The 16,547-nt window shown below is 43.1% G+C and overlaps 1 protein-coding gene across 6 annotated transcripts in view; it reads right to left on the reverse strand.

The window, feature by feature from the left end:
• The window catches only part of Ambra1 (autophagy and beclin 1 regulator 1), a 196,660-nt gene that overhangs the window by 19,959 nt on the left and 160,154 nt on the right, over positions 1-16,547 (reverse strand). For all 6 annotated transcript variants that reach the window (XM_038329514.2, XM_042055058.1, XM_042055057.1 and 3 more), the window contains 2 exons: positions 10,167-10,355; positions 9,185-9,339 (listed from right to left, as the gene is read on the reverse strand). In XM_038329514.2, the coding sequence (XP_038185442.1) occupies positions 9,185-9,339; positions 10,167-10,355 (344 nt within the window). The remainder of the gene's footprint in view (positions 1-9,184; positions 9,340-10,166; positions 10,356-16,547) is intronic.

The following is a 16,547-nucleotide window of genomic DNA, read 5'->3' on the forward strand; positions in this document are numbered from 1 at the left end:
GCTGACTTGTGTCTGGAAAGTCTCGCTTCCACCTGCGTTAGCTGTAGCGAATGCTTAGGAACATGACAGTTGCTAACAGCACATTTCCCTCCTAGGAAGCACAACATTCTCATTCTGTCTATCATCTATAAAGAAAATGAGAATATGCTAGAAGGAACAGATTGTAGCAACCATACAGTCTCAGTACATCAATACGGAATGGGCCACGTCACCAAATCTTTATAGTTCTAAGGGAGCAGAGGAAGATTATGATTCTTCCCTCCACTTCTAGGGGTCAACACAACCCATGGATCACTTGCTTATCCATTCCTCAAACTACAAAAGGCTGTAGGAACAAAAGAAAAAGTTCCCAGATCAAAACTGAGCTCTCTCTCTCTCTCTCTCTCTCTCTCTCTCTCTCTCTCTCTCTCTCTCTCTCTCTCTCTCTCTCTGTGCGTGCGTGTGTGTGCGTTTTGAGACAGGGTTTCTCTGTGTAGCCCTGGTTGTCCTGGAACTGGCTGTGTAGACCACAGTGGCTTTGAACTCAGATCCACCTGCCTCTGCCATCACCAGTGCTGGGATTAAAGGTGTATGCCACCACTGCGTGGCTGAGGGTTTATTTCTTTTTCTTTTTTTTTTTAATTAAATATTTATTTATTGTGTATACAATATTCTGTCTGTGTGTATATCTGCAGGCCAGAAGAGGGCACCAGACCCCTTTACAGATGGTCGTAAGCCACCATGTGGTTGCTGGGAATTGAACTCAGGACCTTTGGAAGAGCAGGCAATGCTCTTAACCTCTGAGCCATCTCTCCAGCCCCTGAGGGTTTATTTCTTGTTAAAGGAAGAGTATTAGAATTCAGAAAGAGCAGGGTATGGTTGTGTGTACTATAGCATCACAGAAGTAGAGGTAAGAAGACTTCAAGTCTGAGGCTTGCTTGTGCTGCATAAGGAGTTCTAGAGAAGCCCAGGCTCTGAAAAAGCCTGTCCCAAAACACAACACAACACACGAAAAGCATGCTACAGTCTTTAACAAGATCCTCTCTTTTCTACTGCATGTCAATAAAACCATTAGGCCCAGTCATAAACTGCACTGCTCAGAGCAAGCCAGGTAAGAAGCTAGCAGCAAAAACTTTGTGGTTCTTTTATGTACACCATCTGTGACACTGGAGCCTTATAATGATGGCCGGAGGTCTAGTGCAGCTAGCAGCCTTGCTTTGCCTTAAGATAACTGAAGTTGGTTCGAAAAAGGAAAAATGGAGGATAGAAGATGAAAGGCACACTGACTCGTGGTACCTAGGTACCTTCCTCTAGGTACCTAGAGGAAGAGAGAGCTAAAGGATGGAAAACCCGTTAGAAAGCATGGGAGGTTTTAATGAGAAGGTGATTAGAAGAAAACCAATTCTCTATGAAGATGGGAAAGATTAGTGTAAAGTAGATGGCAAGAAACAGTTGACTACTCCACTGAAAACAGATGAGCACACTTTGTCAACGGCCAAGAAACACATATTCCAGAGCAGGCCAGGGGTTGGCACACCATCTTTATTTTTTGAGGCACAGTTGACCTTGCTCTGCAGCCTAACATGGCCTGAAATTTAACCTCTGAGATGCTGGATCATAGGCATGTATCACGATGCTGAGCTTTAGTTTTCTTTTTGTGTTCCTAGGATCCAATGTAGAGTTCTGAAGATGCTAGGTGAGTGTTCTACCACTCAGATTACAGCCCAGAATCCTTCCTAAGAAACCTGAATCCCATTGGCTATCTCCAAGTCCTGTTTATTTACATTTGTGTGCTAAAGATAAAACTTAGGGCATGGTGAATACTAGGCAAACTCTCTGTCACTTAGCTATACCCTGACACTCCTGGTGTAGATTAAAATATTCTTTTAAACATTATATGTATATGTGTTTGTGTGTACACATCTGCACATTCATACATGCCATGGTACATAAGTGTAGGTCAGAGGCCAATTTGTGGGAGTCGGTTCTCTTCTTCCATCATGTGGACTCCAGGGATTGAACTCAGGTCATTAGGTTTGGTGCCATGCCTACTCTAAACCATCTTGCTGGCTCAAGACTATCTTTTTTTAAAAGAATATTTATTTATATTTTTATGCAAATGTGTGTATGTGTGTGAATATGCCATGTGTGTTAAGATGCCCTCAGAGGCCAAAAGAGGGTGCTGGATCCCTTGGAGCTGAATTCACAGGTAGTTGTGAGCCACCTGACATGGGGACTGGGCACTGAACTCAGTCCTCCTAAAGAGCAGCAATGCCCTTAACTGCTGAGCCATCATCTCTCTAGGACCCCCAACCCTTAAAAATTTGTCTTATTACTTATTTGAGTGTGTGTGTGTGTGTGTTGTGTGTGTGTGTGCTCCAAAAAGCTAAAAGAAGACATCAGATCCCCTTTGAACAAGGCCACAGGTGGTTGTGACCCATCCAATATGGTGCTGGGATCTGAACAACAGCCTCTGCCATGGCCACAAATACTCTTCATCATTAGCTGAGCCATCTCTCCAGTCTCCAAGTCTGTATTTTTAAAAGTAATTCTTTAAAGTCTTGTATGGTGATACATGCTTGTAATCCATTCATGATCTGATGAGCTATAGAGAAAAACTGTCTCAGAAATAGAAAAAGACCAATAAAGTGCTTATTTGAAAACAATGATCAGAATACCAAGTTAGTTAATTTCCTCTTTTTATGTGGTGAAGGCAAGAATAGGAGAATCATGAAAATGAACAAGAAACTCCCTATTTTCAAAGGGAAGATCCTTATTAATGTCTTTGTTCAGTGTGATTTACTGTGGGCACTGATGGTAGTGAACAGACTGTATGTGCATGTAGGGCCAGGGAAGCACATAACATACAGAACTCAATGTAACTCGCATTCATGATATCAATAACTCACGTCTCCTGGGCGCCATATACAATAAAGATTTTGGAGATGGAAGTGACAAGACCAGTTAAGAAGCAGGGCTTGGCCTGGCATGGTGGGGCACACCTGCAAGATGGTCTCAACCACAACCCCTTCCGCTAAACAAACAGAAACAGCAGCAGCAAAGCATTAGACTGAGAAGCACCAGGTCTTTGTTCACTGCTGTAGTCTTACATCCGGCAAGGCCCTCCCTGGACCTTGACAGAAAAATTCCCAGTTGTCCTAAATTTAATTCAAAGAGTGGAGGGTGGAGGAGGGAAGTAATGAGAGACATTAATCAGACATATTGAAAGAGTTTCTTTCACATTCCTGAACGTCTATCAAACCTTGACTCAGTTCTTACACAGTGAACTCCAAGGTTATCGATTCTGACTGTTTCTGTAGAAACCTCCCTGGCTAGTGCCCTTCAATCCCATGTCACAGCCGCCCTCTGGCTTCACAGCACAATTCTTACCCTCTCACTAGTAAATGTAGGTCCAACGTAAACTGACATTTTCTCTCTCTTGTTTCTTGTTATAAAAGACACCTAGATCGGGGCTGGAGAGATGGCTCAGTGGTTAAGAGCATTGCCTGCTCTTCTAAAGATCCTGAGTTCAATTCCCAGCAACCACATGGTGTCTCACAACCATCTGTAATGGGGTCTGGTGCCCTCTTCTGGCGTGCAGGCATCCACACAGACAGAATATTGTATACATAATAAATAAATAAATATTTTAAAAAAAAAAAAGACACCTAGATCTTCGTTTTAGGGACATTTTTAATTGCTATCTAACTTCACTGTAGGTGGTGGTGGAGACACACCCTGTTTCCCCTTCTCCTTCTGGTGACTGAAGCCAGGACAACTCACAGGCCAGGTAAACACTCTGCTACTGAGCCGCGTCGCCAGCCTAAACAGACTTTTATTCCAGAGCTCCCCGAGTCCTCAGAGTTTCAGGTTAGTACCCACAGGAGGCACAAGCACAATTTTCTTTTGTGAAAAGACTAGAATGTAGTATAAACTCCATTCTCCTAAGACACACAGAAGTGGGGTGGTGCTGATAGTGGAGGCGGGGGGCAGTAGCCGCACACGCCTTTAATTACAGCACTTGGAAGGCGGAGGCAGGTGGAGATCTGAATGCAGGACAGTCAAGTCCTAGGTGCAAGTTCCAGGACAGCCAGAGCTACACAGAGAAACCATGTCTCGAAAAATCAAATAAATAAGAGGCACAAGGTGGGGTGGGGGTCGGGGAGAGGGCTCACCAGAGCTGTGTAACTGTGTCATGGAAAAAGTCTCCTGAATGAACAGCTTTGACGGCCGTTCTAATGTTATTTTTAATTTTGTATTTTGTTCTCTCTTCCTCTGACAAATCACATCACAGACACCTCTGACTTTTAACTTGCCCCTCCCCCTTTTCAACAATGCTCTGAAGAAAGGAACTTTTTGAAGATAGATGCTTTGTGCTACATTGTAGAAGTCAACTTTAAGATAATTGCAGTGGAAGCAGCTTTTTTCAACTGACAGGCAGCGTTAAGGAAATTAATGAGGACAGAATCTTGGGAAGGAGGAAATAATTTCTGATAACAAAGCTGTCTTGCTTCTGTCCCAATCTCCCCTTGAAGAAATGGTATACCCTTCTAAGATACAAAAATAAAGTGCCGGTAATTTCAGTATTCCCCTCAGCCCCAGGGAAAGGTCAGATCTGCTTTCCCCAAGATTAAGGAATAGCTCAATAAATGGACTGATACTCCTCCAACCAAGTCAAATGATGGTAAAGGAGATTGTGTGTGAGCCAGCACCACGGAGCTTCAAGTTCCCAGAGCCTGTGAGGTGCTGAGGATTGCTTTCCAGTTCCGTGCTGCCAGGGCTGGAACCTGGCCTTGAGTGTTAGGAAAGCACTCCACCACTGAGCTGCATGCTGGGCCATTTGTTTGCCTCAAATCTCTATCTGGTGAGGAAGGATGGTCCACGCCCTGGGGAAAAGAACATGGCATGCTAACTCCCATTTGGAAGACACTAACTTATAGTTGAGAATGCCTATCACATCTCTTCTCCTTGGGCCCCCTGCCCCAGCCCTGACTTTTTGCTCGTCCCCTAAGTAAGACAGGGCTTGGGCTTACACGGCATAAACTGAAGAATGGTTTGGTATATGACTATTTCTGGCTTCGTTAGTAATTTTGATATTATGCTTTCACTTGGTTACAACCAAAGTTATTATAATGTGCAAGTTGCCACTATTTTAGAAAATTAATTGCAGTTTTCTGTTACAATATTGTGCCTTGTTCCAATTAGAAAATGAAAGCTGAGAGGGAACACAGGCAGTTTAGTGTTTTGGGAATTCAGCAAAAGCAGCTCAGCAATCTCTAAAGTCTAACTTACAACACAGCAGAAATGAACGGAAAGCCCTCACTGCTCTAGTGAGAGGAACCAAATAGCAAAGCAGAAGGAGTCAGAGAGCAGAACTCCAGCTTAGGGGCTCTCTCTGGTGGACAGAGGAAGGGAGAGAGTAAACAGAAGCCTGGTTCATTTGTACTGCTCTACCAATTATTAGAATTATAAGGAGACTCAGAAAGCAGAGAGGGGAACGCTAAAAGGATCCTACCTTCTAGAAATAAGGACAAAACTAAAAATTACTCAACATGAGGAAGCCAAGACTTGAAGAGGTATAGATAGTTAAGAGAGAGGCCAGAGAAGAACAACACCTGAAAAAAGACAGGAGGTGAAGCCCAAGCCCTCAAAAGGCTGAATGAGGGGCACAATGTAAACCACTCTGCTCCATCAGGCCCTCCCACCATGATGAACAGAGGGCAGCTCTGAGGCCAGGCTAGACTGGGTGGCAATGTAGTTAAGAACAATCTGGCCTTTCAGCTCTATCCTACTAAGCTACACCAGAGCATATATAAACAGCTGATGATATCATGGAAATAAAATTGTCTTCTAAAGTCTCAAGCAAAAGGGCAGGGAGATGCCAGGTAGTGGTGGCCTATGCTTTTAGTCCCAGTACTCAGGTGGCAGAGGCAGGTGGAGCTCTACGTGTTTGAGGGCAGCCTGGTCTACAGGGCAAGTTTCAGGACAGCCAGGGCTGTATAGCGAAACCCTTTCTCAAAAAAACAAAAAAGCATAAAACAAAAAACAACTAACCAAACAAACAAAAAAACAAACATAAAACACAAACAAAAACAAACCCAGACACTGCACCACTACTATACCTTTTAAATACTTTTTCTCATAATAAGTCTTATAATAGACTGGGCTGGTCTCAGACTCAATCTTACTTCAGCGTCTGAGCTGCTGGGATCATCAGAACCGTCCTCCTCTGACTAAGTCTGAAGTGAGTCTGTGTTAAGAGGGACCCTGTTACCAGGAAGCGCAGTTCTAGTGTCCAAGGACCTCTGTTGAGAATCACTAATCCAGAGGTCTGAAGAACCTTAGAATAAGTGCACTAAGGATACTAGCAATTAGCAATCCATTTACGGAAGAGATTTCATATGGGATCCTGTAAGAGATCATCTCCTGGGAGAGACATCATTTAGTGAGAAATAATTCCCCTGGGAATGCCTGATGTTACAACACATTCGACTCTTGGAGTATTATCATGGGGAATCTAAGGAGTGAGTCCAAAGATGGGGGTGCAGGGCATAGAAACTCTAGGCTGCTTCTCCACACAAGCATGTTTCAAGGGCAAAGCTACCTTACAGCTAGAGAAGCTCCTATGCTAATCTATGCACAGAGGGAGAGACAGCGATTTCAGTACCAGTCAACAAAAATTCCAACCCGCTGAAAGGTGACAGCTCAACTAAAGAATGCTAGGCTGCCAGCATGTGTGAAGCCCTAAGTTAAATGCCTAGCAACACACAGGCGCACACGACATGTGTGCCTTTCTTGCCACTGAAGAGTGAGTTAAGGGACATTTGCTGAATGCTTTGCGTTCTTGATGTAGGAGCAACCAAGAACTCAAAACCCAGGAAACTAGTCAGTGGGATGTGAGAGTGAGCAAAATCTAGTTAACTAATCCTCTTGGCAAGAGGATTGCTTCCCAATGAGATTTTTCCACTCACGTCTGTTTTCTCACCTAATGAATCAAAAAGTCTCATTGGGGGTGGGGTGGCATGCTCAGAAACAGCTGCTTGCATGAGGCACACAGCTGGCTAGCTGCTATGAGTTCCTTAGCAAGACAGCAGTGAACCAACTGGATCACAGTATCTTCTCAGCAGAATCCTTCAACCAAATTCCCTCAGCTTTTGCCTCACATGATAAATGACACCTTAGCTTTTGCTTGTAGCTAGCTGACCTTATCCAGGTGTTTCTGGCTCCTCATGAAAAGGACGGAGGGCCGATAATCTTTGCCTAGGACCTGGATAAGAGGTATGGCTTTTGAAAGTAGCTGCAGTAGCTGGAGAGGTCTATTAGCATTACCGAAGTAAAAACCCATAAAGAATTCTCAAAAAAATTTTTTAGTCAGTTAAAAGAGCTGTTGGGCCCAGGATATAGGTGGTGAAAAACAGACACCAGGTGCTTTTATTGTCTCTGTAAGACCAGCCAAAGAACACTACACTAAAACTCCACGTCTGCCTCAGATATCTAGTTCAAACAATCTTGGTCAACTGCCACGGTCTTCTCTTTTTTTTACCCATTCAGAGCTCAAGCACCACAACTCTCCTGTAATGACAGCAAAAGCAGAGTGCCTTGAGGGTGCACCTTTCAGAGGTTTTCAAGGGTGTCACTGCTACTGACAGCTACCACCTGAAAATGATAAGGGTGAGGATGTTTCCTTGAGATTCTCTTTTGTTCACTTAGTTTCTACAGTGCATCCGGTTCTCTATTAGGTACTAGGATTTTATGAAGAGAAAACAGACATGGTTTCTGCTCTCTGGAGGCGCTAAAGTCCAGCACAGAAACAACTGCAGGCTGGTGCGATGAGAATCGGCAGGGGTGTGGGAGCGGTCAAATCTATAAAGAAATCTGCCAAAGGAGAAGACAGACTCGAAGGCAGCTGGAGATGTGGAAGAGGGAAAGAGCCCAGGATTTAAGGTGTCCTGGCACAAAAGAACCTTACCAGATTCCGAGAGATCGAAAAGCAGTTCAGTACAGTCAGCTGAAAGATACTATATATAAATTAAGAAACCAGAGGGAGACAAGGCCAGCAAAGGAAAGACCCTACCAAGCATACCCTTCCATCACTTGGCATGTTATGAGCTTATCTCTAACCTTTTTTTGTGACAACAAATGTTTCCTAGCCCAAGCATCAACCAGCCTCAGTAAGTACAGCACTAAATGAAGGGCCCTGGGGATTATATCCTTAAAGAACTTACACTGAGCCCAGCTGGGTTCCATTAACCATACATGACACACAAGGGAATACATACAAAATAACACACCATCAACAACAACAGAAGCCCACCAAATGCACCAAACTATAAATGGCACAAACTATACATTCATTGGTTCTTAGATCAGAACAGAGCTTAAATATTATTTAATTAGAGAAGTGTTCAAATGCTTTATTCCCTTGACAAAACCCTAGGTAAATAAGCCCCTACAGGACGTGGTTAGTTCAGTCAGCCACACTAGTCAGGCCGAGTCCAGAAAACAACTAACCACACTACACCCAAAGAAGAGAGGAATGGCTGAGATAGGAGTAGGTCCTAAATGGGATTTCTGCTCTGTTGGTAAAATGGGTGTGTGACAATTCAGAGCAAAGAAGCTGCCTAAACCAGGCAGTGGTGGCACACGCCTTTAATCCCAGCACTCGGGAGGCAGAGGCAGGCGGATCTCTGTGAGTTCGAAGCCAGCCTGGGCTACAGAGTGAATTCCAGGACAGCCAAGGCTACATAGAGAAACCCTGTCTTGAAAAACAAAAACAAACAAACAAGCAAACAAAAAAGGAGCTGCCTAAAGCCTCTGGGTACTCAGTTCATAAGCCTGGGGTGACAAATTTCCTGACTGGAGTTAGTTGATGCTGGGGAGTCTCTTGCACACCAAGCAAGTATAGCACCAAGAAATAACTTCCCATTGTCTGCTTTTATTTTAAGGCAGGGTCTCATTAAGTAGCTCAGGTGGCCTTGAATTTACACTCTAGTCTTAGCCTCCTGAGTAGCTGAGATTATAGAACAGTGTCAACAAGCATGGCCAAAAGTTCCTAACTTTCAGTAGTTCTGATCTTTTAAAGTTATTTGGCTCAAAGGTCATCGGGACTACAGCATTTCTTTAGGATCATGATGGTGCTGGTCCTGATTGGAAGATTGTATCATAGTTCCTCATTACCCTGCCAAATTCAGGAAATGGCACTCACCCTCATGGAGGTCTCACCACCATGGGCTTGTTGCAGCCTGAAGACCTGGGCAACCATGTGCTCTGTGGACGGGTGCAGCAGGATCCTTCGTGAAGCCAAGCCCACCATTACGTATCGGCCCATTGGAGACAGGCTTACAGAAATGGCATTGGGACCTGGGGGCCAACAGAAGAGAGTCACATTTCCCAGAATGTTTGCCATTCCATGGAAACAACTTTCCTATTGTTGGGCTGTGCTAGGTTGCAGTGAAAGAGGCAAGCGCGCCTGCACCGAGCAAAGGAGGGTGCACGCACCAGCACTGTGGCTCTAGGACGGTGCATGCACCAGCACTATGCCTCTGTGACTTTACAAGACTGCTACCATACTCTAAGCACTGTCTAAAATCTTTTCTCACTTAGGCATTATAAATGTTTTCCATCATTAAATAATCTTTTGTAAGAACAGTTTTAAAGTTAATGTATTCAGTGTTATCACTGCACAGTCATTTATTTAAGCTACTGTTAAAAAAAACCTCTTGAAGTAGCAATTTGATGTTTTCCTATATGATATGGTGCTAATATCCTTGTATGTAAATCTTTGTAGTTTTCTGATTATTTCTTTAGAAATGCAGGTTATTTCTTTAGGAGTTAATTTTTTTGGATCAAGAACATGCATGTGTTTTTAAAACACAAAGTCAAACTGCCTTGCAGTATATGTGTTTGCCCAGCCTTCCATGCCAAAAACTAAAAAGCTCCTTCCTTCCTGTTCCTCTGTGACAGAAGTACACTGGTGACCTACTGTGTCGGGGAGAACTCTCACTGTGAGGCTCTTCTGTGACACTATATTCCTCAACACCGATCTTTCTCTGGCCTGTGCCTCAGTGAAGGCAGAGGCAGTACATGACCAGTTACTCTCACCCATGCACACCGTGCCTCACCTAGGAATGCCTATGCCAAGGCATCAGCGTCAACTCTGCCATTAGGTTGGGCTTCCTATCCCTTACCAAATCGCTTGGTGTAGAGCATTTCCCCCAGGTTATGGGGGGCCAGGGAATACACTGCCAGGATGCCTTCATCAGGAAAGCCCCTTTGGCTGCTTGGGATGAAAGCTGCCAGGAGCTGGCCATCTGCAGAAATATCACAGCTGGCATCATTGTAGATCTTGCAGTTCTGTACCAGGACATTCACGGAGGCTGCAGTGGACAAAGAAAAGGGGAGAAGCTTAAACACCATGCTACTAGAAATTCTGAGACCAAGATGTTGTTGGGCCTTTCCAAGGGGGGTGAATCCTCTTTAGAAATGGAGCAAGCTGCCTTATTTAATTTAAAATGTTGGGAAGCAGGAAACAGAAGAGACAGGAAGATCTGTGCATTCACCACTTAGTAGGAACTATAGGACAGTCCATTACCACCACAGCTACCACCTGAGTCTTGAGTCCCACTTGATTAGGTAAGGAAAACGTAAATAATCAATGACCTAGACAGCAACTCCACTGCTGTGTTGTTTTTTTGTTCTGGTTTTTTGAGACAGGGTTTCTCTGTGTAGTTCTGGCTGTCCTGGAACTTGATCTGTAGACCAGGCTGACCTCAGACTCACAGAGATGCTCCTAACTCTGGCTCGCAGGTGCTGGGATAAAAAGTGTCTCTTATTTAAAAGAAATGTCCACCGCCAGAGCCACTAAAGTTAAAAAAATAAGCTAAGAGCAAAGCCAGGTCAAGCTTGGCTGCCCTCATCAGATCTAGGTAATATATTCTAGTAAGTCAAACTATAGGAGTGAGATGGCAAGAGAAATCAGCTAAGGAAACAAAACAAAAAGATGGTTTTAAAGGCTTATGGGACTGGAGATTGAGAATGATGTGTAAAATTGTTTTTATTCCCCTTTCCCTATGTGTTGCTAACCAAGCTACAGAGATAACAGAGTAGATAAAAAATGACACCAGAACACAATGATTGGCTGTTGTGCCAGTCCCTGGGGGCTGACACCTACAGCACCATTACACATAAAACTGAGGCTGGTTCTGTTTGCTAACTAATAAAATAATGACATCCAAATACTACTGCTATCACCATTAGGCCTCTGTGATGCTCAGCTCCCAACCAACCATCTGTTCCAGCCTCGTTAGCATGGAACCGTCTGCTCCTGACACAGGGTCCTAAGCCCTTCCCCAAAATACGGCAGTCTCTTTCTCTGGAACTACATAAGTTCAGGGAGGACAAGACACAAAGGAATTATATGAAACTTCAGTAATGAGTTCACTTTCTTTTTCATGCATTCATTCTTCCCTTCCTTTTCTCCTTCCCCTCCCCCTTCTTTCATTCTTTCTTTTCTTTCCTTCCCCTCTCCCCCTCTCCCTTCCTTTCTTTCTTTCTTCCTTTCTTCCTTTCTTTCTTTCTTTCTTTCTTCCTTTCCTCCCTCCCTCCTTCTCCCTTCCTCCTTCCCTCCCTCCCCCCTCCCTCCCTTCTTTTAAGACAGGCTCTGTGTAGCCTTGGCTCTCCTGGAACTTACTCTTTAGACCAGGTTGGCTTCGAAATTACAGGGATCCACCTACCTCTGCCTCCCAAGTGCTGGAATTAAAAGCGTGTGCCACCACTACCTGGCTATTAGTTTGTTTTTCTAATCTTTTTTTTTTTTTTTTTTTAAATTTTTTTATTTATTATGTATACAATATTCTGTCTGCGTGTATGCCTGAAGGCCAGGCCAGAAGAGGGCACCAGATCTCATTACAGATGGTTGTGAGCCACCACGTGGTTGCTGGGGATTGAACTCAGGACCTGTGGAAGAGCAGGCAATGCTCTTAACCACTGAGCCATCTCTCCAGCCCTGTTTTTCTAATCTTGATGTAGACCTAATCCTCAGTAAAAGGATTAACTACAAAATGAACAGGTAATAAGAAATAGTAAGGAGTGAGGCTAGAGAAATGGCTCAGCAGTTAGAGGTCTTGCAGAAGACTCCAACAGGACCTAAGTTTGATTCCCAGAAATCACAACAACTTGTGGTCACCTGCATGCTTATAAGCATACAAACACAAATACATATGAATAAAAATAAAAATAAATCTTAAAAATATTAAGTAAAACTTGAGAATAGGAAGGTAATATAGGATGTTGTAGACTGTTTAAAACCATTACCATTGTACCTATACTCAATGTCCCCAACATGCACAATGGCCCATCTGTCTTGTTGGTAGGTACCTAGCTTGTATATATTTGATGTGGAATTCCCCTTTGTATGTTGTAAATACCATTGGTTAATAAAGAAACTGGCTTGCCCTGACAGGGTAGAGCAGAGCTAGGTGGGGAAAACTAAACTGAATGCTGGGAGAAAGGAGGTGGAGTAAGAGGAGAAGCCAGGGAGTCTCCGGAAACAGACATGCCGGAACCTTGTCAGTAGGCCATGAACCTTGTGGTAAAATATAAAATAATGGAGATGGGTTAAATTAAGGTGTAAAAGCTAGCCAATAAGAAGTTAGAATTAATAGGCCAAGCAGTGATTTAAATAATATAGTTTCTGTGTGATTATTTCGAGTCTCAGCAGACAGGAACAAACTAGCGGCCATCCTACAACATATATTAACATGTATTTTGGGTAAAAACAGAAGTCTATAATGAGCTGAACCTGTTGGCCCTGGCCTGTACTACTAGCTACTCAGAACGCTGAGGCAGATGGATAGAAGTTTAAGGCCAGTGTGGACAACTTAGTGATACCTAAGTATAGAAAGTAATGAAGAGGGCTGGGGATACTGTAGTAGCAGAACATTGGCTGTATGCATGATACCCAGTTACAATCCCATTACCACCAAGAAGCGGGGGAAGAACCATAATGACCTTAAACTATTAACATCTTTTTAAAAGTATATAACTGATCACAAGGATGAGATGTGGGGAAGAAAATAAGGTTTTTCTTTTGGAAAGCTTTGGCGCAAAGCCTGTGAAAGCTGAGCAGATGGACAAAAAGCATTCTGCTAGTCTCAATTTGAAGCCACTACGCTTGTGTTTGCATTGTCTTATGATAATTCCAAGTCAATGGCCACATCTCAAATTTTGCTCCCTCTTCCAACTCCACCCAATTTCATCACAGCTCCCGATGACTGCAGTAAGTTCAGAAAACCAGCTAGTGATCCATTTATCTGGGCTTTTTGTTTCTACCCTAATAAAGGCATGTGTCAAGTACAGAGGAATATGGTAACTCCATTATAAACAAAACCTGGAAGTAGCTTTACAATTTCATTTTCATTTCAAACCTCCAATTAGCAGTTTACATTTGTTGTTTGTTGCTTAATAATTTCTGGTGTAGAAACAGAAATAGTCAGTTATAATAAATAGTGGTCACTACTTTAATTCCTGCATGAAGCTTCCCCTCACAAAGCTGAAATTTCAATGAGTTAACATGTACACGAACAGTTCTTGGGCAGAGAAGAGTTAAGGTTCTAAAGGCAAAGAACAACTTATCCCTTTCTGGATTCAGCAATAAGGTAAGTGTGTAGGGAGGAAGAAAGGTGTGAGCGGAATACAGCCTGAGCCACTGGAAACTGTGCTGATGTTCCATACCTCACTCTGCCATGCGGCAAACTCCAACAGTGACACCTAAAGAATGATAGGTAGAGTCTGAAAGCCTAGACATGACAGGTGTCTCTGATGCTCAAAGTCTTGGATCACAGCTGACAACTCAGTAACTGGCTGTCCCTTAGTGGTGAAACAGGTACGGATGCTAGGACCGTTAGCTTAAGAACTGGGGACAAGTTGGGCAGTGGTGGCGCACGCCTTTAATCCCAGCACTCAGTAAGCAGAGGCAGGCAGATCTCTGTGAGTTTGAGACCAGCCTGCTCTACAAGACTAGTTCTAGAACAGGCTTCAAAGCTACAGAGAAACCCTGTCTCGAAAAACCATTTGGGGGGGGGGGGGCTGGAGAGATGGCTCAGAGGTTAAGAATACTGACTGCTCTTCCAAAGGTCCTGAGTTCAATTCCCAGCAACCACATGGTGGCTCACAACCATCTGTATTGAGATCTGATGCCCTCTTCTGGCTTGCAGGTGTACATGCAGGCAGAACACCGTACACATAATAAATAATAAAGAAAACATTTTTTAAAAAAAGAAAGAAAGAAAAAAAGAACTCGGGACATAACTGAATGGGAGATTGTTTATATGTGTTAGGCTCTGAATTCAATCCTAGTACAGAAACAAAATAAACAAAACCAAATCTGCTTAAGAGGTTCAGGGGAAGCCAAGCACAGCAGTGTACATGGATAATAAGGGCACTGAGGGGTGAGGATGTGCACAGGCAGAAGGACTGCAGCAAGACTGAGACTGTCCTGATCCACACAGTGTATTCTAGGTCAGCCAGGGTTACAAATTAGGCTCTCAAACCCAACCAACCACATGAACGATCAAAAAAATAAACACAAAACCCACCAAAAAAACAAAAAACAACAAGAAGTTCAGGGGTACCTTCAAGGGGAAAAATGATGAAGGCAACAGCAGAAAGTCATGCTTTAGACTCTGCAATACAATACTGCTCAAATTAGAAATTATTTTCAAGTAAAAATACCTTAGCAGGAAACAGGAGGGGCTAGAAATAATGATGCCTGGAGAAGCAGACAAGCTCTGCCTTCTTATCAGATCCATAAATTACAAACAAACACCCACAAAGATCCATGGGTAGCCTGCTACTGTCCAGATGAGGTCATGGAGTGATTGGCAGCTGCAGTACTTGACAAATGCATCACACACAGACTTGGAAAACCCAAGAGAGTTTAAATCAGAAGCAAAATTTCCTCTTGGCTACATCTCTGAGTCCCTCTACTTACAGCATTAGACCAGAGCTCCGGGTGGCATTATAAACATGCATGACAGTCACTACATCCCCTGTAGAGTTTGCCCTGTATGACTCATCCACTAGATCTTATGACCTCTGCTTCCAGGACACCTTAGTGATCAAAGCCATTCACCAAGGAAGCATGTACTCTCAAAACTCAGAGTGAGACAGGTATAGCAGACCACACCTTTAATTCAAGGATTTGAGAGGCAGAGGCAGGTGGATCTCTGTCAATTCAAAGCCAGCATGGTCTACAGAGTGAGTTCCAGGATAGTCAGGACCAGGATATAGAGATTTTGTCTCAAAATACAAACAAACAAAATAATCCCCAGAGTGAAAAGCCAATGCTTTTCTCTTCTCCTCCCCTCTCCCTTTTTTTGTTCAAGAAAGTAGCATAAAAAGTCTACATGAGGGGCTAGAGAGATGGCTCAGTGGTTAAGAACACTTGCTGCTCCTCAAGAGGGCATGGATTCAGTTCTCAACATATATCATTCAGCTCACAACTTCCTGGAACTCTAGCTCTGGGGAATCCAGCACCCTCTTCTGGCCTCTGCTGGTACCTGAACACATAGAACATATACATACACAGACACTCACACATATAAATAAAAATCTACATGAGGTGAAGCTTTATTCACTAAGCTCTAGCATCTAGCAAGTAAGAATTCATTAGATTCCTTAACCTGAAGTGAGAGAAACAAGACTCATTAACCTAATTCCAGAAAAGGGTTAGATGTGATGCATAAAAATCATATGAGCAGCAACTTGGTGCCTGATGAACCTACAAATAAAACTAAGCGTCAGAGGCTTTTGGCAGGTGCACAGCTAACAAAACCAAAAGCTACCCTCTAGTAGGAGGGAGATAATTTGGAAAAATGAACCCTACAGCAACACAGAGTCCCAATTTACTGACTAAATCTATCAAGAGTAAAGATCAAGACTATAATTATACATATTTGGTATAGTTAAAACAGTTAAAAGTAAAAACTAGAAACCTACTGGGTGTTAGAGCTCACTCCTTTAATTTCAGCACTTGGGAGGAAGAGGTAGGCCGATCTCTGTGAGTTCGAGGCCAACATGGTCTATACAGGGAGTTTCAGGACAGCTAGGGTATATATCAACACCCCCCCCCACACACACAAATAAAGCTGGCTTTAATGTCCATATTGAAAGCATAGAAGTTGGTCATCTGGAACTAAGTTTCCCAGTGATTCAAAGATTTAAATGTATAAAACTAAAATATGAAAGCAGGAAATGATCTTGATGACACAAAGCCTAAGAACCATAAAAGGAAAGGTATATAATTTTGACTTAAAATAAGTTCTATGACAAAAATGATGCTCAGCAAAGTCAAAAGAAAAAATGACAAGAAACTCCTATTATAAGTTAATTTTCCAATTCATAAAGAATGTCTGTAGAATTACTAAGGGAAAAACAGTCATGCAGAGAAAGAGATAAAGCACATGGGCAGCCATCAAGAACGTACAGAAACACAAATGTTCTTGTAGTAGTCTTTAGCCTACCGGATTCACACGCACATGCCACTGTTTACAAGATCAAGCACTCTGAGA

This window comes from Arvicola amphibius, chromosome 5, assembly GCF_903992535.2.
Source record: "Arvicola amphibius chromosome 5, mArvAmp1.2, whole genome shotgun sequence".
NCBI lineage: Eukaryota > Metazoa > Chordata > Mammalia > Rodentia > Cricetidae > Arvicola > Arvicola amphibius.